Raw genomic sequence first — 22,668 nt, 5'->3', positions numbered from 1 at the left:
ACCCAACACAAGATGAGCAGGAGGATGAAGACGTGGTGGAAGTAGTTACCACAACAGGTGAGTGTCTGCGACCACAGGCTCCGATAAGAGATGGATTGCAGCATTTTTTTGAAACCTAATTATTTTGAGGTTCCTCTCTTTTTAGGTGATCGTGAGGTTGTGGATCCAGATCCTTTCACATCCGAAAGTGCCCAGATCCTGATCGGGGAGATCATGGGGTGTAATTTACAATTGGAAAACATCAAGCAAAACATCAATGATGTTATTCCAAAATATAAAAACATCATTGATGTTTTGGGGCGAGTTTAAGGCCTCTCCAAATCACTTTCTTCTTTTGTCTGCTACATGTGCTAAATGTTTTTGTGATTTTTCCCAAAGCCAAATTTGGAAGATGCACACAGTGTGTCAACATGTGCTATCTGCCATCACGGGAGATCAATGGACGCGTTTTGGGGGTGCAACCCCTTCCTCAATAATAAAGTAGCAGTGAGGAAGGGCTTTCTCCCCCAAAACACATCCCTTGATCCCCCGTGATGGCAGCTAGCACATGTTGACATTGGGAAATTTGTGTGCATCTTCCAAATTTGGCTTTTCCAGGGGTGATTTCCCCCCATCTGAACGCTATATCAAACACAGTTCCTAAATACTCATGTCTGATATTGCATTCCAGTTCTACCAAATGTGAACTTTGTAAGATCAAGATTTGTGTCTTTCTTGTTGGTTTTACACAGGCCTGTTTTCTATAAAATGCACATTTTGATTTTGGATAATGACACCACAAAAATTGGTATACAACAAACATGTTGGTTTGTCAGAAAAACCTTTGGTAAATGCACATGTGATTGTGCAGGTATTAAAAAGATTGTTCATCAAGAATGTGTGGATTATTGTCTCAACGCTACAACACTTTTGGGGTGATGTAGTTGTTGTTTTATGAGAAAATGGGGGTTATTTCCTAAGGGGAAATCCACTTTGCACTACAAGTGCAGTTTCAGTGCAGTTGCAAGTGCACTTGTAGTGAAAAGTGTCTTTGCATTTAGTAAATAACAGCCAACAGTGCTTTGTATAAGGTTACACAATCACGACATTTTCTGCACTCCACACATTTCTGTCAGGGTCAGCTCAAACAAACACAAGCAGTAAATGTCCACAAAGAAGAGCCTGGGGGGAGATGCCTGTCGAGAACTTGAGGTCCTGCAGACTTCTCCCTGTGGCCAAATACCGCAAGGTAGCGACCAACCTCTGCTCCGGAGTGATGGCTTGCCTCATGCAGGTATCCTGCCTGCTAATATAAGGGGTCAGCAAAGCCAACAAACGGTGAAACACGGGGTCCGTCATCCTGAGAAAGTTCCTGAAATCATCAGGATTATTCTCACGGATCTCACGGAGCAAAAGCATATGAGAGAACTGGTGACGCTGAAGCAACCAATTCTTGATCCATGAACTCCTCCCCACCCTGTTCATGGACTGGACTTGTGTCAAGGTCAGGACCCCAACACCAAGCCCCCGCACAGCACGAACTGTACGAGGAGTACGCATATGAAACATGGCTAGAAAACGGTCGGCTGCTCAGAACGAAGTAACAGAACGCACTGAAGAACAGCAAGGCCTGTGAAGAGCGACCTGAAAAACAGCAACGAGCAGGCAAGATCACACAGAAAACTCTGATACGAACTGACTGCACGCACTGAAGAGCAGATACAAACCCACAAGCACAAACTGAACAGCAGAAAACGATCTGAAAGCCACGAGTCTGAAAAAGCGCGAATCGTCTCTCACCAAACTTTTACTAACACGAGATTAGCAAAAGGAGCCCAAAGGGTGCCGCGCTTGGTTCTGAACCGGCCTTTTCTAGTCTCGTCGTACGTGGTGTACGTGACCGCGTGGTTGTCGATCGGAAATTCCGACAACTTTGTGCGACCGTGTGTAAGCAAAACAAGTTTGAGCCAACATCCGTCGGAAAAAATCCTAGGATTTTGTTGTCGGAATGTCCGAACAAAGTCCGACCGTGTGTACGGGGCAATATAGTTCTCTGTGCGTTACTGCCAGTTTAACGCCATATAGTTCTGTGTGCGTTACTGCCAGTTTAAAGCCATATAGTTTTGTGCATTACTGCCAGTTTAACTCCATTTACTTCTGTGTGAGTTACTGCCAGTTTAACGCCATATAGTTTTGCGTGTGTTACTGCCAGTTTAACGCCATATAGTTCTCTGTGCGTTACTGCCAGTTTAACGCCATATAGTTTTGCGTGTGTTGCTGCCAGTTTAACGCCATATAGTTCTGTGTGCGTTATTGCCACTTTAACACCATATAGTTCTGGGTGCCTTACTGCCAGTTTAACGCCATTTACTTCTGTGTGCGTTACTGCCAGTTTAACGCCATATCATTTTGTGTGCATTACTGCCAGTTTAACGCCATATAGTTTTGCGCGTTACTGCCAGTTTAACGCCGTTTACTTCTGTGTGCGTTACTGGCAGTTTAACGCCATATAGTTTTGCGTGCATTACTGCCAGTTTAACGCCATGTAGTTCTGTGTGCGTTACTGCCAGTTTAACGCCATCTAGTTTTGTGCGTTACTGCCAGTTTAACTCCATTTACTTCTGTGTGTGTTACTGCAATTTTAAGGCCATATAGTTTTGTGTGCTTTACTGCCAGTTTAACACCATGTAGTTCTGTGTGCGTTACTGCCAGTTTAACGCCATATAGTTCTGTGTGCGTTACTGCCAGTTTAACGCCATATAGTTTTGTGCGTTACTGCCAGTTTAACTCCATTTACTTCTGTGTGCGTTACTGCCAGTTTAACGCCATATAGTTTTGCGTGCGTTACTGCCAGTTTAACGCCATGTAGTTCTGTGTGCGTTACTGCCAGTTTAACGCCATATAGTTCTGTGTGCGTTACTGCCAGTTTAACGCCATATAGTTTTGTGCGTTACTGCCAGTTTAACTCCATTTACTTCTGTGTGTGTTACTGCCAGTTTAAAGCCATATAGTTTTGCGTGCGTTACTGCCAGTTTAACGCCATATAATTTTGTGTGTGTCACTGCCAGTTTAAAGCCATATCGTTATGTGTGTGTTACTGCCAGTTTAACGCCATATAGTTCTGTGTGCATTACTGCCAGTTTAACGCCATATAGTTTAACGCGCGTTACTGCCAGTTTAACGCCATATAGTTCTGTGTGCGTTACTGCCAGTTTAACGCCAGTTTTAGTTCTGTGTGCGTTACTGCCAGTTTAACGCCATATATTTTTGCGTGCGTTACTGCCAGTTTAACGCCATATAGTTTAACGCGCATTACTGCCAGTTTAACTCCATTTACTTCTGTGTGCATTACTGCCAGTTAACGCCATATAATTTTGCGTGTATTACTGCCAGTTTAATGCCATATAGTTCTGTGTGCGTTACTGCCAGTTTAACGCTGTATAGTTTTGTGCATTACTGCCAGTTTAACGCCATTTACTTCTGTGTGCATTACTGCCAGTTTAACGCCATATAGTTTTGCGTGTGTTACTGCCAGTTTAACGCCATATAGTTCTCTGTGCGTTACTGCCAGTTTAACACCATATAGTTTTGCGTGTGTTACTGCCAGTTTAACACCATATAGTTCTGTGTGCGTTACTGACAGTTTAACGCCATATAGTTCTGGGTGCCTTACTGCCAGTTTAATGCCATTTACTTCTGTGTACGTTACTGCCAGTTTAACGCCATATTGTTTTGTGTGCGTTATTGCCAGTTTAATGCCATATAGTTTTGTGCGTTACTGCCAATTTAACGCCATTTACTTCTGTGTGCGTTACTGCCAGTTTAACGCCATATTTTTTGCGTGCGTTACTGTCAGTTTAACGCCATATAATTTTTCGTGCGTTAATGCCAGTTTAACGCCATATAATTCTGTGTGCGTTACTGCCAGTTTAACGCCATATAGTTTTGTGCGTTACTGCCAGTTTAACCCCATTTACTTCTGCGTGTGTTACTGCCAGCTTAACGCCATATAGTTTTGCGTGCGTTACTGCCAGTTTAACGCCATGTAGTTCTGTGTGCGTTACTGCCAGTTTAAAGCCATATAGTTTTGCGTGCACTACTGCCAGTTTAACGCCATATAATTTTGCGTGCGTTACTGCCAGTTTAACGCCATATAATTCTGTGTGCGTTACTGCCAGTTTAACGCCATATCGTTATGTGTGTGTTACTGCCAGTTTAACGCTATATAGTTCTGTGTGCGTTACTGCCAGTTTAACGCCATATAGTTTAGCGTGCGTTACTGCCAGTTTAACGCCATATAGTTCTGTGTGCTTTACTGCCAGTTTAATGCCATATAGTTCTGTGTGCGTTACTGCCAGTTTAACTCCATTTACTTCTGTGTGCGTTACTGCCAGTTTAATGCCATATCGTTTTGTGTGCGTCACTGCCAGTTTAAAGCCATATAGTTTTGTGCATTACTGGCAGTTTAACACCATTTACTTCTGTGTGTGTTACTGCCAGTTTAACACCATATAGTTTTGCGTGTGTTACTGCAAGTTTAACGCCATATAGTTCTCTGTGCGTTACTGCCAGTTTAACGCCATATCGTTTTGTGTGCGTTACTGCCAGTTTAACACCATATAATTTTGTGTGTTACTGCCAGTTTAATGCCATTTACTTCTGTTTGCGTTACTGCCAGTTTAACGCCATGTAGTTCTGTGTGCATTACTGCCAGTTTAACGCCATATAGTTCTGTGTGCGTTACAGCCAGTTTAACGCCATATAATTTTGCGTGCATTACTGCCAGTTTAATGCCATATAATTCTGTGTGCGTTACTGCCAGTTTAACGCCATATAGTTTTGTGCGTTACTGCCAGTTTAACGCCATTTACTTCTGAGTGTGTTACTGCCCGTTTAATGACATATAGTTTTGCGTGCGTTACTGCCAGTTTAACGCCATATAGTTCTGTGTGCGTTACTGCCAGTTTAACGCCATATAGTTTTGTGTGCGTTACTGCCATTTAAACGCCATATAGTTCTGTGTGCATTACTGCCAGTTTAACGCCATATAGTTTTGTGCGTAACTGTACGTTTGGCGCATTATATTGCAGTATATTATAGTGTATCCGTGGAGTGTGTCTGTGTAGTGTCAGTATTAATTAAGTATTAAATTAAAATGCACCAAACACCTCTTTACATTGATTAAAGTGCATCTATGTACAGATTTTAACTTGGCACTGTAAGGGGGCCAGCAACAAATGTGTCCACAGGCAAAGGTGGACGTAGTGGTCAGTCCTCAGGCAGGGCATCATTTCCTCTGTTTAGTGAGTTTGCTCGTGCTATCCAGCCACAGTATGCAGAGGAGGTGGTGGACTGGCTTACTAAACCTTCCTCATCCTCCTCATCCTCTGTCACGCAAGCAGAGACAAGTGTGCAGTCCCCTGCAGTTGCCAGAGTGGATAAACCTGCCTCCTTGTCCACATCTATTCATGCCTTAGCCCCAACATCAGCCATTGCGGAGTCAGCTGAGTTATTTAACCACAGCGTCATCCACTTGTGCCTTGATGATGCCCAGCCATTACTGGATTCAGATGATGGTTCTGAGGTTGAGGATGACAGTAACATGAGCCTAGACAGAGGGAGGAACACTGGTAGACAAATTGGCATTCATGTTCCCCAAGCTGCATCGTATTGCCAAGTTGTCTCCAATGGTTATGATGAAGATGGAGATGATGATGAGGTCACTGATGTGACTTGGGTGCCAGATAGAGCAGAGGAGGAAACTGAAGGTGTGGCGGCACAACCCCAAGGAGGCTAACATCAAGAAAGAGTAGAGAGCAGCCACCCTATTCCAGCACATTCTGCAGCTGTTATCTCCCGGGCCCACTCCCCAAACCTCAGCTGTCTGGGCCTTTTTCAGCACATCTGCAGCAGATCGCACTGTTGCTATCTGCAAACTGTGCCTCAGGCACATCAAACATGGCAAAAACACCAATGATTTGGGTACCACATTCCTAACAAGGCATTTAACGTCCAACCACTCAGCCCATTGGCATGAACACCTAAGAGTCACACAAAATGGGCACAAATCTGTCCCCCCTCCTTACCCACTTCAGTCTGCCCCTGCGATACCGAGTCATTACCTCTCAGCAGCCTCCACTGACAGGGATGATGATATAGCATAGGGTGTCCCAGGTCCTAGCAGCACATCTGCCAGCAGCACACCACCAGCTGTAGACTGTAGCCGGCAAATTTCTCTGCCCCATCTGCTGCAGCGAGAAAAAAAATAGTCTCTACCACCCACATGCCCAGCATCTGAATGCAAGCTTGTCAAAGCTGTTGGCTCTCCAGCTTCTGCCTTTCAGCCTGGTGGATTCTGCCCCCTTCCATGAATTCGCACAATGTGCTGTACCACAATGGCAGGTTCCCAGTCGCAACTACTTTTCATGTAAGGCCGTTCCATCTCTCTATTATCATGTGGAAGGGAATGTTCTGGCATTGTTGGGCAAGGCAGTCAGCCATAAAATCCACCTTACTGATGACACGTGGTCCAACAAGCATGGTTATGGACAATATATTTTGTTCACAGCACACTAGGTAACGCTGCTTGCAACTCGAAAGGATGCAGGACAGGGCTCGGTGCTGCAGCTTGTTGTGCCCCCACGTCTCCATAAGGCCGGTGGTGATGATGCCAGACCCGTGAGATCTACCCCCTCCTCCTCCGCCACCTCCATGCCCTCCTCTGCAGAATTGTCCTATGAACATCAGGTACCTCCTAAGTGTTCACAGGGCTATTCCCAGAGTCAGGCTAAAAGGTGCCATGCAGTGCTTTAGCTGGTGTGTTTAGGGAACAGGAACCACACCGGAGCAGAGATTCTTGCAGCTCTGCAGGGACAGGCCCAGAGGTGGTTCACACCATGCCAGCTGGAGCCAGGAATGGTGGTATCCGATAATAGCTCAAACCTCCTGTCCGCCCTTAGACAGGGAAAGTTGACACATGTGTCATGCCTGGCACATGTCCTCAATTTGGTGGTGCAGCGTTTCCTAAGTACGTACCCAGGGTTGCAAGATGTACTAAAGCAGGCCAGAAGAGTCTGTAGCCATTTCAGGCGGTTATACACAGCCAGTGCTCGGTTGGCTGAAATTCAGCGGGAATTCTACCTGCCCGTAAAACGCCTGATTTGTGACATGCTCACCAGGTGGAACTCAACTTTGGGAATGCTGCAGCGGCTATGCATGCAGCAGAAGGCCGTCAATGTGTACATGTGCCAGTATGGCACAACGACAGGATCAGGTCGCCTCGACTTTTTTTCCCCACGCCAATGGCTGATCATTAAGAATGCATGCACTGTATTGTCACCATCTGACAAGGCCACAAGGATGGTGAGCAGTGACAGTGCATGCATCAGTGACACAATCCCTGTTGTGTTCCTACTGGAGCAGACTCTGCGTGGCATTATGGACAGGGCAGAGCAGCAGGAGGAAGAGGAGGACTTCCTTTCCTCTCAAGGCCCACTTTATCCAGACACCATCATTCCTATGTCACAGAAAACACAGGAGGAGAGAGGGGAGGAGGATGAGGAGCTGGATTCTGGCACTTTCATAGGCTTCTAAAAATAGGAAGACATGCGTCAATCTGTAAACGATGGCTTTCCAACCCCAGGACCCTTGGGAGTAGTACGTGGCTGGGAGGAAGAAGTTTCAGATGCTGTCATCCTCAGTCACCCTGTGGAGTCTGCTTCTCAAGCCTTGAACATTTGAGGCGCATGGGCAACCTCATGCTTCAAAGCCTGCGAAAGGACCCAAGAATACGTGGCATAAAGGAGAAGGATGATTACTGGTTGGCAACCCTCCTTGACCACCGTTATCAGTGGAAGGTCTCAGAACTCATCCCATCCCCACAGAGAGTGCTGAAGATAAAATCTCTTGAGGACACGTTAAAGAGGATTTTATTGAATGTTTTTCTTGACTCCAGTAGGTTACAGTGTCATGGAAAACGTAGTTTTGAGTCTTCTGTTGGTCAAGAGAGGAGCGTTGGAGAAGGCATCTGCCTAAGTGAAGCATTTTGGAATTTTTTTTAGACCTCGCCGCCCAGGGCTGTCAGCTTCCACATCCCATCGGCAGCGTCTGTATCACATGGTAGACGATTACCTCGGGGCCAAAACAGAGATGGAGAGCTTTCCAGCTGACGATCCACTGACTTACTGGGTCATTAGAATAAACCACTGGCCAGAACTTGCCCAGTATGCTATTGAGTTGTTGGGCTGCCCTGCATCCAGCATGCTTTCAGATCAGGCATTCAGTGCTGCAGGAGGTTTCGTTACTGTTCATAGAACGCGTCTGTCCACAGACACTGTGAACCGTTTGACTCTTATAAAAATGAATCAGTCCTGGATTACCAGCTATGAAGTCCCTGATGCTGATGTCACGGATTAAGTCTTTTTGGGATGTGCAATCTCTGCAGGACTTCAAGGCTGCCTAGCTTTGAGGGTGTTCAGTCATTTAATCTGTAAGAATGTTTTTGGTATAGGTTTCATGGGCACAATTAACACCCAAAGACCAATTTTTCAGCCCCTATTTGAAAGGTGCATATCATTGCAATTTTTTACCGCAAGGCCAATTCTTGCTTTCATCAAGAGTACCTATATAGGGTTACGGTGGGAAGGCGCCGACACCTAAAGACCAATTTTTCTGTACCTGTTTGACAGGTGCATATCATTGCAATTTTTTTACACTAAGGTCAATTCTTGCTTTCATCAAGATTACCTCTATAGGGTTATGGTGGGAAGGCGCCACCGACACCCAAAGACCAATTTTTACGCACCTGTTACTTCTATCCAAAGTCAAAGTGACACCAGAATGTATCCAAAAAATCTCTAATCTTGTTGCCAGTGCACTACATTGTGGCCTCATCATACACACTGGCTCCCCAGCTGTTGCTGAGCAAAATAAAGGCAGCTTACAGGGAAAACGTCATTTTTTTTGGCTTTATAAATGCAATTATTGCTGCAGCAGATTCTAGACATGGTACAAATCTGCCACTTTACAGGTAGACTAAGGGGACCCCAGGCATATTGGAAGGAATTTTTCATTTTTATGCTTTCTCTTTAAAAATCACTGCTCATTTAAAAATGAAGTTTTTCACAAACTTTTTTTTATTGATACATGTCCCCCAGGGCAGCACCCGGACCCCTATAACCATTGTATGCCCAATTACTTGCATATAAGCCTTCAAAATGGGCACTTTTAATTTTTGACGTTCCGGTCCCATTGACTTTAATGTGGCTCGTTATTCGGGTCCGAACTTTCGCGGTGTTCAAAAGTTCTGGTGCGAACTGAACAGGGGTCCATTTGGCCCATCCCTACTGCCAAACAGCGACTACCTCACAAAGAATGACCTATCATTTTCAATGGATTTTTTAAAATTTTGTTGAGCTAGATAGTGTTTGCAGGGCCACCTGATTCAGCAGGCCACTCAGGTTTAGAAGATATATATTCTGGTGTTCAGCTTTAAAAATTTTCTGAATTGTATGTAGTGTAGGAAAGCTAGGACCGATTTAAAGTGTATAGACTTATAAACTTGGGTGTTTTTCATTTGAGGAGTTAATGGGAGGGATTCATTAATTATATGAGAGGAGAGAGCTACATCACTTAAGCAACTATAATGCTTTAAAATGTGAAATGGCGTGTTTTTTCCCTTATTTTAACAATCTAAGACAGACAATAAAAGAGAACCTCTGACTGGTTGCTATGGTTACTGCACATGTGAATGTGACATTCTTTCCAACACTATCTATATTTCCGTTGCATATCTCAATTTATTTCAGTGGTTAAAGAAAAGAATTCACTGCCAATATGTAAACTACAGTAGATACTTTTGGATTTAAACACTGACGAACCCTCATTGTGGGGCTCATTACCAGTATAAAATTTTGATAATACAAACAGGAACCAGGTATAAGTGTGACATATATAAATATGACAATTTACCATTACAAATGACAGTTGCTGGTTGTTATGAGTAATGTCATTAGATTGTCTTCAAACCCGTTCAGTATCCGCCACCCTTCTCTGCCAATCCTTCCAATGGCTTCCCATTGCCCAACGTATAAAATTCAAAACACTAAGGCCCCTTTCACACTGGGGCAGTGGGGGCGTCGGCGGTACAACAGCGCTATTTTTAGCGCTGCTGTACCGTCGTTCTTGCAGCAGTATTCGGCCGCTAGCGGTGCGGTTTTAACCCCCACTGGCGGCCGAAAAAGGCTTAAAATCCCTCGTACAGCGCGGCTATAGCCGCGGTATTGCCGCGCTGTCCCATTGATTTCAATGGGCAGGAGCGGTGAAGGAGCGGTGAATACACCGCTCCTTCACCGCTCCAAAAAAGCGGTTTGCAGGACTTTTTTCACCGTCCTGCCTGCGCACCGCTTCAGTGTGAAAGCCCTTGGACTTTCACACTGAACAAACAGCGGAGGCTGTTTAGGGGCGGTTTGCAGGCGGTATTTTTAGCGCAATACCGCCTGCAAACCGCCCCAGTGTGAAAGGGGTCTAACAATACCGTACAAAGTCTTTTAAAACCTTTCCCCCAAGCTACATCATTGAACTTATCTCCAAAAATCACCCAACCCATCCTCTCCGCTCCTCCTAAGACCTCCTGCTCTCTAGCTCCATTGTCTCCTCCACCCATGCTCATCTCCAGAACTTCTCCAGAGCCTTTCCTATCCTCTGGAACTCACTACCCCAATCTGTCCAGTTATTCCCTACTCTGTCCACTTTTAGGCGATCTCTGAAAACTTATTTCTTTAGGGAATCCTATCCTGCCCTAAACTATTAACTGAATATTCTATTTCTCCCATCAGTTCATCCCTCACAGTTATTACCTTTTGTTCCTCCAGCCCCCTCCCTATTGGATTGTACGCTCCCAGGAGCAGGGCCCTCCTAACCCTCTTGTATTGATACTGTTTTGTTTCCCTTTATATGGTGAAGCACTGCGCAAACTTTTGGCGCTATATACTGTAAATCCTGTAATCCATGTATAATTTAGCGCAACAAATCTTTTTCTATATAGTTACATAGTAGGTGAGGTTAAAAAAAGACACAAGTCCATCAATTCCAACCTATGTGTGATTATATGTCAGTATTACATTGTATATCCCTGTATGTTGTGGTCGTTCAGGTGCTTATCTAGAAGTTTTTTGAAACTATCGATGCCCCCCACTGAGACCACCGCCTGTGGAAGGGAATTCCACATCCTTGCCGCTCTTATGCCCTGTACACACGATAGGATTTTCCGATGGAAAATGTGTGATAGGACCTTGTTGTCGGAAATTCCGACCGTGTGTAGGCTCCATCACACATTTTCCATAGGAATTTCTGACACACAAAGTTTGAGAGCGTGTGTACACAAATCCGTCGCACAAAGTGCCACCCATGCTCAGAATAAATTAAGAGACGAAAGCTATTGGCTACTGCCCCATTTATAGTCCCGACGTACGTGTTTTACGTCACCGCGTTCAGAACGATCGGATTTTCCGACAACTTTGTGTGACCGTGTGTATGCAAGACAAGTTTGAGCCAACATCCATCGGAAAAAAATCCATGGATTTTGTTGTCGGAATGTCCGATCAATGTCCGATCATGTGTACAGGGCATTATAGTAAAGAACCCTCTATGTAGTTTAAGGTTAAACCTCTTTTCTTCTAATTTTAATGAGTGGCCACGAGTCTTGTTAAACTCCCTTCTGCAAAAAAGTTTTATCCCTATTGTGGGGTCACCAGTACAGTATTCTGTACTGTACTGTAATCATATCCCCTCTCAAGCGTCTCTTCTCCATAGAGAATACGTTCAGTGCTCAATATCCTCCAGACCCTTTATTAGCTTAGTTGCCCTTCTTTGTACTCGCTCCATTTCCAGTACATCCTTCCTGAGGACTGGTGCCCAGAACTGGACAGCATACTCTTGGTGCAGCCGGACCAGAGTCTTGTAGGGTGGGAGAAATATCTCTTTATGCCTGGAGTTAATCCCCTTTTTAATGCATGCCAATATTATGTTTGCTTAGTTAGCAGCAGCTTGGCATTGCATGTCATTGCTGAGCCTATCATCTAATAGGACCCCCAGGTCCTTTTCCATCCTAGATTCCCCCAGAGGTTCTCCCCCCAGTGTATAGATTGCATTCATATTTTTGCCACCCAAATGCATTATTTTACATTTTTCTACATTAAACCTCATTTGCCATGTAGTTGCCCACCCCATTCATTTGTTCAGGTCTTTTTGCAAGGTTCCCACATCCTGCGGAGAAGTTATTGCCCTGCTTAGCTTAGTAAACAGAGGGTCTGCAGTGGGTGTGTCTGGGAAATTATTTCCTGCATCACAATTAGATGTTCTCAGATCACCATTTTTTTTTTTTGTTCTAGGTACGCATTACTTAACCACATCAGCCCCGGAAGATTTTACCCCCTTCCTGACCAGAGCACTTTTTACAATTTGGCACTGTGTCGCTTTAACTGACAATACTGTACCCAAACGAAACTTTTTTTCCCACAAATAGAGCTTTCTTTTGGTGGTGTTTGATCCCCTCTGCGGTTTTTATTTTTTGCGCTATAAACAAAAAAAGAGCGACAATTTTTAATATTTTTTACTTTTTGCTATAATAAATATCCCCCAAATTTTTTTTAAGAAACAAATTTCTTCATCAGTTTAGGCCAATACAGTATATATTCTTCTACATACCGTATTTATCGGCGTAAAACACGCGCCGGCGTATAACACGCACCCCAAGTTTAGGAGAGAATTTTAAGGAAAAAAACTTTTAGGAGGGAAGTTTAAGGAAAAGAAACTTACATTAAAATGCCCATCAATGCAGCCTCATCAGTGTTCATCTGCAGTCTTGTTAGTGTCATTGCAGCCTTTTCAGTGTCAGTGCAGCCTTGTCAGTGCAGCTTTGCCCCAGTGCAGTCTTGTCAGTGCAGCCTTGTCCCCAGTGCAGCCTTTTCCCCAGTGCAGCTTTGCCCCAGTGCAGTCTTGTCCCCAGTGCAGCCTTTTCCCCAGTGCAGCCTTGTCCCCAGTGCAGCCTTGTCCCCAGTGCAGCCTTGTCCCCAGTGCAGCCTTGCCTCAGTGCAGCCTTGTCCCCAGTGTCCATGCCTGCCACCGCCGCCGCTGACATACACATGCTAGTAATTTTAAATATGGCGCCGCGGAGTTCGGAGGGACTCGGCGCCGGCGGAACTGAACGAACGCCGCCGAGATACACATAGTCGAGTGTATTCGGCTCTTTCCGGCGCCGCTCACAGTCCCGCCCAGTCCCGCCCTATGATGGACATTACACAGGTCCAATGGCGGGACTGGGCGTGACTGTGAGCGGCGCCGGAAAGAGCCGAATACACTCGACTATGTGTATCTCGGCTCACTGTGATTTCGGCGGCGCTCGTTCAGCACCGCCGAGTCCCTCCGGACAGATCGGACACTTTTCACACATTTTTAGGACCATTGACTATGAATATGCACCGATTACTGTGTAAATGTCACTGGTAGGGAGGGGCTTAACACTAGGGGGCGATCAAGGGGTTAAATGTGTGTTCTCTCAGCGTGTTCTAACTGTATGGGGATGTGACTGACTAGGGAAGGAGACATATCGTTGTTCCTACTTAGTAGAAACAAACGATAGGTCTCCTCTCCCCTGACAGAACAGGGATTTGTCTGTTTACACACACAAATCCCAGTGCTGGTTCTCCTGCACGCGATTACACGTGGCCGGTCCCCCACCGTGCAGCGGCGCGTGCCCTCTGGCGGCTCTTAAAGGGGACGACAGGATTTTGTGCAGCCATGCCATTCGGCTGCAGTATATCTGTGTGAAGCGGTCGGCAAGCAGTTAAAGAACAGTATTTGAATCAGAGACAAAGAGAGAATATAACATTTTAACGAATAAGTATAGTCACGTAGTGGTTCCAAATATTGCTTTCTTGTCTAATGTATGCACATCTAATGTAGGGTTGGCACCTGTCCAGGATTCACCTGGACAGTCCGGGTTTTGAATCATGTGTCCGGAATTCAGTTTTGCTGAAACTTGGACACATTTTTCAGACCCGGCTGTGGCTCCTCAATTAACTGAGATAGTCATACCCAAATCTGTTGCTGTCCGGGCGCTGCAGGTGGCTATCTGGGGGCAGGTTCAGCATCACTGGGGGAGGGGGGGGGCATGATGTCAGCAAGAGTAATTTTGACACACCCACTGTTTGCCCCATTACTAGCCTTCTTGGGGCACCCAAACACATAGGTGTGAATGTAGCGATAGTAGGGTTACCACCTATCCAGGATTCACCCGGACAGTCCAGGTTTCGAATCATGGGGGCCATGATGTCAGCAAGAGTAATTTGGACACACCCACTGCTTGCCGCAGCGTGCCCCATTACTACTCTCCTTGGGGCACCCAAAGGTGTCCCAGGTGTTTTATAATCCTATAGTGTAAAAAAATGTGCCCTGTGCCGATAAAGTGTTTGGGTTTGATTTGAAGAAAAGTTGTCAACCCTAATCTAATGTCAGAGGAGGAAAGAAAAGCAGAACATAAGAGAGAGAGATGTAGGGAGAAAAGAAAAGAAAGGATTTGTTGGAGTGGTGGCCTCAGGTAGACGTAAAGCCTAAATCCAGCTTTGCAATCACTAAATAGTTTTCTTGGGCCAAGCTGGCCGAAACAAACTATTACCTTAAGACCCCTTTCACACGAGGGCGTTTTGCAGGCGCTATAGCATAAAAAATAGCGACTGCAATCCACCCTCAAACAGCTGCAGCATTGTCTCCAGTGTGAAAGCCCGAGGGCTTTCACACCGCAGCGCTGCGCTGGCAGGACGTCAGGAAAAGTCCTGCCAGCAGCTTCTTTGGAGCGGTGTGTTTACCGCTCCTCCACCGCTGCTCCCCATTGAAATCAATGGGGCAGCGATGGGATACCGCCGGCAAAATGCCGCTATTGCGGCGCATTGCGGGCAGTTTTAACCCTTTCTCACCCGCTAGCGGGGGTAAAAGCACCCACTAGGGGCCGAAATGCGCCGCAAATCCGACGGTAAAACACTGCTATAAATAGCAGCGTTTTACCGCCGATGCTATAGGTGGCTCGGTGTAAAAGGGGTCTTATTAATACATGCGGATGCTTTAAGTGTTTTGTAAGCTCAGCATCAGCTACACACAGTATACAGTGCTGTGTTCTGCAAAATGGGGACTTTCCTTTCTGTTCCTGGAAGCCTTATGCCGTGTACACACGATCGGACTTTACGGCAGACTTTGTCCGGCGTACTTTTCGACGGACTTTCCGAATGAACGGACTTGCCTACACACAATCAACCAAAGTCCGACGGATTCCTACGTGATGACGTATGACCGGACTAAAACAAGGAAGTTCATAGCCAGTAGCCAATAGCTGCCCTAGCGTCAGTTTTTGTCCGTCTGACTAGCATACAGACGAGCGGACTTTTCGACTGGACTCGAGTTCGTCGGACAGATTTGAAACATGTTTCAAATCTAAGTCCGTCAAACTTTTGGGTTTGATTTGAAGAAAAGTTGTCAACCCTAATCTAATGTCAGAGGAGGAAAGAAAAGCAGAACATAAGAGAGAGAGATGTAGGGAGAAAAGAAAAGAAAGGATTTGTTGGAGTGGTGGCCTCAGGTAGACGTAAAGCCTAAATCCAGCTTTGCAATCACTAAATAGTTTTCTTGGGCCAAGCTGGCCGAAACAAACTATTACCTTAAGACCCCTTTCACACGAGGGCGTTTTGCAGGCGCTATAGCATAAAAAATAGCGACTGCAATCCACCCTCAAACAGCTGCAGCATTGTCTCCAGTGTGAAAGCCCGAGGGCTTTCACACCGCAGCGCTGCGCTGGCAGGACGTCAGGAAAAGTCCTGCCAGCAGCTTCTTTGGAGCGGTGTGTTTACCGCTCCTCCACCGCTGCTCCCCATTGAAATCAATGGGGCAGCGATGGGATACCGCCGGCAAAATGCCGCTATTGCGGCGCATTGCGGGCAGTTTTAACCCTTTCTCACCCGCTAGCGGGGGTAAAAGCACCCACTAGGGGCCGAAATGCGCCGCAAATCCGACGGTAAAACACTGCTATAAATAGCAGCGTTTTACCGCCGATGCTATAGGTGGCTCGGTGTAAAAGGGGTCTTATTAATACATGCGGATGCTTTAAGTGTTTTGTAAGCTCAGCATCAGCTACACACAGTATACAGTGCTGTGTTCTGCAAAATGGGGACTTTCCTTTCTGTTCCTGGAAGCCTTATGCCGTGTACACACGATCGGACTTTACGGCAGACTTTGTCCGGCGTACTTTTCGACGGACTTTCCGAATGAACGGACTTGCCTACACACAATCAACCAAAGTCCGACGGATTCCTACGTGATGACGTATGACCGGACTAAAACAAGGAAGTTCATAGCCAGTAGCCAATAGCTGCCCTAGCGTCAGTTTTTGTCCGTCTGACTAGCATACAGACGAGCGGACTTTTCGACTGGACTCGAGTTCGTCGGACAGATTTGAAACATGTTTCAAATCTAAGTCCGTCAAACTTTTGAGAAAACAAAGTCTGCTGGAGCCCACACATGATCGAATTGTCCGACAAAATCCGGTACGCCGGACCAAGTATGCCGTAAAGTCCGATCGTGTGTACGTGGCATTATATTCAGTCTTTCTCTCAAGATGCAAAAAGAGGAATATAATTCTTAAAAATACAAGACTTTCTGTGAATAGCTGAGCAGCACTCAGCCCAACTCAATTTTGTTCCAGCTGCAGATGCTTCCATCTTATTTATTAGAACAGGCTAAACTAGAAGATGTTCTAAAGAAAAGTAAAGAAGGGTAAAAATCTGATCCAAGGGATGCAAAATATGTAATGAAATCTTTGCAGTAGGTTCATAAACACTTGATGTTGGAAGTAACTTTAATGGATTGAACAAAAGATGAAATGAAAGCTGTATTAAACTCAAGAGCAAATACTGTATATATTATATTGCAGCTTACCAATACTATAATGCCGCGTACACACGATCGGACATTCCGACAACAAAACCATGTTTTTTTTCTGACGGATGTTGTCTCAAACTTGTCTTGCATACACTCAATCACACAAATGTTGTCGGAAATTCTGAACGTCAAGAATGCGGTACAAAACGTACGACGAGCCGAGAAAAATGAAGTTCAATAGCCAGTGCGGCTCTTTTCCTTGATTCCGAGCATGCGTGGAATTTAGTGCGTCGGAATTGTGTACACACGCTCAGAATTTCTGACAACAAATTTTGTTGCTGGAAAATTTGAGATCCAGATCTCAAACATTTGTTGTCTGAAATTCCTACAGCAAATGTCTGATGGAGCCTACACACGGTTGGAATTTCCGACAACAAGCTCACATCGAACATTTGTTGTTGGAAATTCTGACTGTGTGTACGCGGCATTAGATGTTATGGCTCTATAGTTTTCTTTTTTAAGCTTTCTTTCCTTTATTTTTATCTGGTGATCCAGCCAGAAGTCTGTTGATTTTCAACAGAACAAGCTGTTCTGCAGATGTAGTAGTTACAGGGATGAGCCATACTATTTAAAGAAGCTCGTTTGGCTTTACTTCTCCTGTAGATCACGACTGCAGTTTGTTTTGCACTCCTGTGACCCGTTTTCAGCTGACAGCGGGAAAGATTGCTACAATGAAGTCGAGATCCACCCACATGCCTGAACCGGCACCTGGCTCAGCCTCTCAGTGGAAAAAAAATGCCCCTTTAAGAGCTACGGGCGGAAGTGACGTTTTGACGTCGCTTCCGCCCTGCAATGGTATGGAGATGGGTGGAGGCCATCTTCCCCTCACTCGTCTCCATAGCCAGGAAGGACAAGGATCCGATCGCCTCCGCCGCTACCGACAGCTCCGGTAAGCAGCGGATGGCACCAGAGAGCGGCGGGAGGGGGGGTGGCCCTCTCCTGCCACCAATAAAAGTGATCTTGCAGCGAATCTGCTGCAGAGACCACTATTATCGGAAACCGGACCGCCCGCCAAAGAAGAGGATACCAGGGTTATGGCAGCTAGCTGCTGCTGTAACAAAGATATCAATCTTCAAAGCTAGGACGTATATCGAGGTGCGGCAGTCCAGAAGTGGTTAAGTAAATCTAAGGAAGCTGAAACTATTTGCATTGTGTCTGTCTATTGTTTAAAGGTATACACAATATGTCTGAACCTAGAGTGTCAGGAGGGCTGGAAAGTTCACAGGGTCAGGGCTACACAGAAGAACATGCAATTTCAAGCAACCCACTAGGGGGGTGCTACACTTATTTAACCACTTCGGCCCAGGAAGATTTTCCCCCTTAATGACCAGGCCATTTTTTGTGATACGGCACTGTGTCACTTTAACTGGCAATTGCGCGGTCATGCGACACTGTACCCAAACAAAATTGACGTCCTTTTTTTCCCACAAATAGAGCTTTCTTTTGGTGGTATTTGATCACCTCTGTGGTTTTTATTTTTTGTGCTATAAACAAAAAAATAGCGACAATTTTAAAAAAAAAAAAAAACAATATTTTTTACTTTTTGCTATAATAACTATCCCCCCAAAAAATGTAAAAAAAATTGATTTCTTCATCAGTTTAGGCCGATAAATATTCTTCTACACATTTTTGGTAACAAAATCGCAATAAGCGTATATTGATTGGTTTGCGCAAAAGTTATAGCGTCTACAAAATAGGGAATAGATTTATGGCATTTTTATTTATTTTTATTTTTTCTAGTAATGGCGTCGATCTGTGACATTGCGGCGGACACTTTTGACACATTTTTGGGACCATTGACACTTATACAGAGATCAGTGATATAAAAATGCACTAATTACTGTGTAAATGTCACTGGTAGGGAAGAGGTTAGCACTAGGGGGCAATCAAGGGGTTAAACGTGTTCCCTCATGAGTGTTTCTAACTGTGGGGGGATGGGACTGACCAGAGGAGGAGACAGATCGCTGTTCCTATTTAGTAGGAACAGAGGATCTGTCTCTCCTCTCCTGTCAGAATGGAGATTTGTGTGTTTACACACACAAATCCCCGTTCTGACCCTTGTGCCGGCGATCGCGGGTGGCCACGCGCATCAAGTCCCCCGCCGTGCAGCGGGCGCGCGCCTGCTATGGCTCTTAAAGGAGCCGATGTATAGTTAAGGCGATTTGCGGGAACGAGCCGACCTGCTGCAGTATAATGACGGCGGCTGGTCGGCAAGTGGTTAATGTGTTAATATGACTCTCAAACCTGGTGACAACAGCTCCCTTACAACTGGTCCTGATATCACAGGGACAGGAAATGATGCCAGATATCCCCAATGGGGTCATGAAGAACAATAGATACTCTTCTCTATTCTAGCCAAATAAAACAAAGATTTTGGCTGGACTTGGGCTTTGATGTGCTGTTGTATGTAGAAAACAGGTTAATACCTTAAAATGGCCAAATGAAGATTCTAATCTGATCTGTTATTGTATGTATAATGAGTACAGCATTTGTCAGAATACTGTAGGGTTGATTTACTAAAAGTTAATAGTCTGTGCACTCTGCAAGTGTAGTTGCACTCGTTAGTTAGTGAATGTGGTGAAGTTTCAAGTGGTATTAAACCCAAAAGCAAACATTTATTATATTGCAGCTTACCAATTCTTAGATGTGATGCCTGCATTAGCTTTCTTTCTTAAGCCTCGTACACACAATCAGATTTTCCGCAGACAAAACATCAGACTTTTGTCCGAAGGCGTGTGCCTGGATTTTGTCTTGCATACAAACAGCAAGGAATTGTTGGCTAACAAGCACGAATGTAGTGACGTACTACGAGGTTTTTCAGCTCTTTAGCGCCACCCTTTGGGCTCCTTTTGCTAATTTTTTTGTCAGTAGAAGTTTGGTGAGTGTTGATTCGTGCTTTTCATTTCGTGCTTTTCATGTTGCAGAATCAGAGGAGATAACGTGTTATTTATTATTGGCCTTGGAGTTATTGCTTTGACCCAAGTCTAGTCCAGGAACAGGAGGAGGAGGATTTCTTGGACCAAAAATTGGTTGCTTTATTAATCGTGACCAATTATGTCATATGCCTTTGCTGCGGGAGCTCCAGGAGAATAATCCAGATATTTGTCGGAATTATCTCCGGATGACGGACCCCTGCTTTCACCAACTCTTGGCATTGTTGACTCCCTATATTAAGAAGCAGGACACATGCACTTTATTTTTTGTTTGAATAATAATGATTTGATCTGTTATATTTTCTATATTTTTGGATGCATAGAATGCACTTTTTGGTTAATTTCTATTGGCAGATAGCATGTCTAATTTTATTTGTTTTCTTTTTTTAATGTACAGTAAAAAAAATGTGTAGAATAATACTTGGCTACGTGTTTTACTTCAAATGACAGTTTGGGAGTAGGCAGTTACATTTGAAAAAATACAATGTAAAATTGACAACGGACACCAACATAGTTGTATCTTTGATATACAAAACTACGGGATAATGGTGTTGTGGTAACTTGCACAAAAAGAAAAAAAAAGCATAATAATATTCTTGATATCACTAGAAAAAAAAGCCTTTGAAAATTAGTTTGCAATAACTCCATCAATATCACCAGCAAAGCAGCTTCATTATTATCCCATTAAAGAAGAAGAGAATTGTGCGCTGCATTTCGAGATATCATAATTTGCCACGTCACGAATGTTAATTCTCCATTACGAATGTTAGTTTACAAGACCGACCGCTTCTGGCTCGTCCTTGCTTCTGAGCATGCGTGTTTGTACTTTGGACTTTTGTCCGACGGACTTGTGTACACACACTTGGAAAATCTGACAACGGAAATTTGGGCGCAGAAAATTTTAAAGCCTGCCATCCGACATTTGTCAGCGGAAAATCCAACAACATTTGTCCGATGGAGCGTACAAACGGTCGGATTTTCCGCCAACAGCCTGTCATCATACAATTCCCGTCGGAAAATCCGATCGTGTGTACAAGGCTTAAGGCTTTCTTTCTTCTGTTTCACCTGGTGATTCAGCCAATAAGTCTGTTGTTTTTCAAAAGAGGAGGCTCTCCAGCAGAATGTATTAGATACAGAGGTGAGACAAACCATTTACCACTGACAGAGGTGCTTACAATCATGATCAGCTTTTGTTTGTTTATGTAAAACCTTTACCCCCAAAAGGAACACAACTATTTGCTGTAACTATTTATAAAGTATTCGTTGGAGTTTGGCTTCAATTTGTTAGTGTATCTAAATCTGCTAATACATCTAACACTCCCCTCCCCCCCCCCAGACCAAAAATACTGCCGTCCAAAGGTGCCCCCTGCGCTCCTTCATCCAGAGTGGGGATGTGTTATTGGCCAGATCACCAGGTGAAAACAAAGGGGAAAAGACTAGAAAAAAAAAAGAAAACGAATGCAGCCACCACATCCAGTTACTTAAATGCACTTGCAGAGTGTGCAGTCTATGTAGCTTTAGTAAACCAAGCTCTGTAAGTAAAGGAGGACTCTGCTTACACTGACGTAGACAGAGCATTCTGGGTAATCTGGACCAATAATACAAATAAAGGGGGAGATCAGACAAGTCATTTTCAATGCAGAATTTTTATTACATGTAATATTTGTGGTAGTTTATGACTTTAGATCAGGGATATGAAATTAGTAGACCTCCAGCTGTTGCAAAACTACAAGCCCCATCATGCCTCTGCCTCCGGGTGTCTTGCTTGCAGCTGTCAGTCTTGCTATGCCTCATGGGACTTGTAGTTCTGCAACAGCTGGAGGTCCGCTAATTGCAAATCAAGTGGAGAGCAATCCATAATCATGGCTCCACACCACAGGTCCTCTTTAAAGCCCGGCGGGATCAGACTACAAATTGGGTGTCTGATGTAGGAGATCAGCTTATTTTTATATCTCAGATTTAATACACAATTGTTATTGGGTGATGTATACAGCTCTGGCATTTAAAACCCCCGTCTGATCTCCCCCTTGCAGACCACATTGGTTGTCACCCTCTGTGTATCATCCTGTCCTAGCAGTGAAATAAAAGCCAGCTTTTTTTTATGGAGTGCCATCTAGCACCTCTCATCTGGAAACATAAACATGTACAACTCACATGTCTTCCTGCTCTAATCTGTCCGCCTGCAGCCCATGCTGCACCCCTACCCCTCTCCCAGAATCCTCCACTGCACATTACCGTATTCTACCGCTTACTGCGGCACTCACACAGCTCAGCTACCGTGCTGTCTAGAATAGACACCCTTTGTTTCCCAGCCCTGTCTCTCTGCATAACAGCAGCAGAAAAAACGAAAGAAAGACTTCAGGGAGTTAACCACTTCATCCCCGGAAGGATTCACCAGCTTCCTGACCAAGCCATTTTTTGCGATACGGCACTGCGTCGCTTTAACTGACAATTGCGCGGTCGTGCGACACTACACCCAAACAAAATTGACGTTTTTTCCTACAAATAGAGCTTTCTTTTGGTAGTACTTGATCACCTCTGCGTTTTTTTATTTTTTGCGCTGTAAACAAAAAAAAAAAAAAAGCAACAATTTAAAAAAAAATAATATTTTTTACTTTCTGTTATAATACATATCCCCAGAAAATATTAAAAAAACGAATTTATTCATCATTTTAGGCCAATATGTATTCTTCTACATATTTTTGGTTAAAAAAAATGGCAATAGACGTATATTGATTGGTTTGCGCAAAAGTTATCACATCTACAAACTACG

General features: G+C 44.5%; 1 protein-coding gene across 3 annotated transcripts in view; it reads right to left on the bottom strand.

Annotated features, from left to right (window-relative positions):
* The window catches only part of ATG10 (autophagy related 10), a 310,382-nt gene extending 288,234 nt beyond the window's left edge, over positions 1–22,148 (bottom strand). The window contains exon 1 of one of the 3 annotated variants that reach the window (XM_073624449.1): positions 22,050–22,148. Coding sequence is in view for 2 of the 3 variants with exons in the window: in XM_073624450.1 (XP_073480551.1) it covers positions 19,597–19,621 (25 nt within the window). In the remaining variant the exon portion in view is untranslated. Of the gene's footprint in view, positions 1–19,596; positions 19,717–22,049 lie in introns of those variants that run through there. The other 2 variants (XM_073624450.1, XM_073624448.1) reach the window with 2 other exon arrangements.
* Positions 22,149–22,668: the final 520 nt, after the last annotated feature.

This window comes from Aquarana catesbeiana, linkage group LG01 (genome assembly GCF_042186555.1).
Source record: "Aquarana catesbeiana isolate 2022-GZ linkage group LG01, ASM4218655v1, whole genome shotgun sequence".
Classification (NCBI taxonomy): Eukaryota; Metazoa; Chordata; class Amphibia; order Anura; family Ranidae; genus Aquarana; species Aquarana catesbeiana.
The sequence above is the reverse complement of the archived record's forward strand: the minus strand, read 5'-3'. Positions and strand labels throughout refer to the sequence as shown.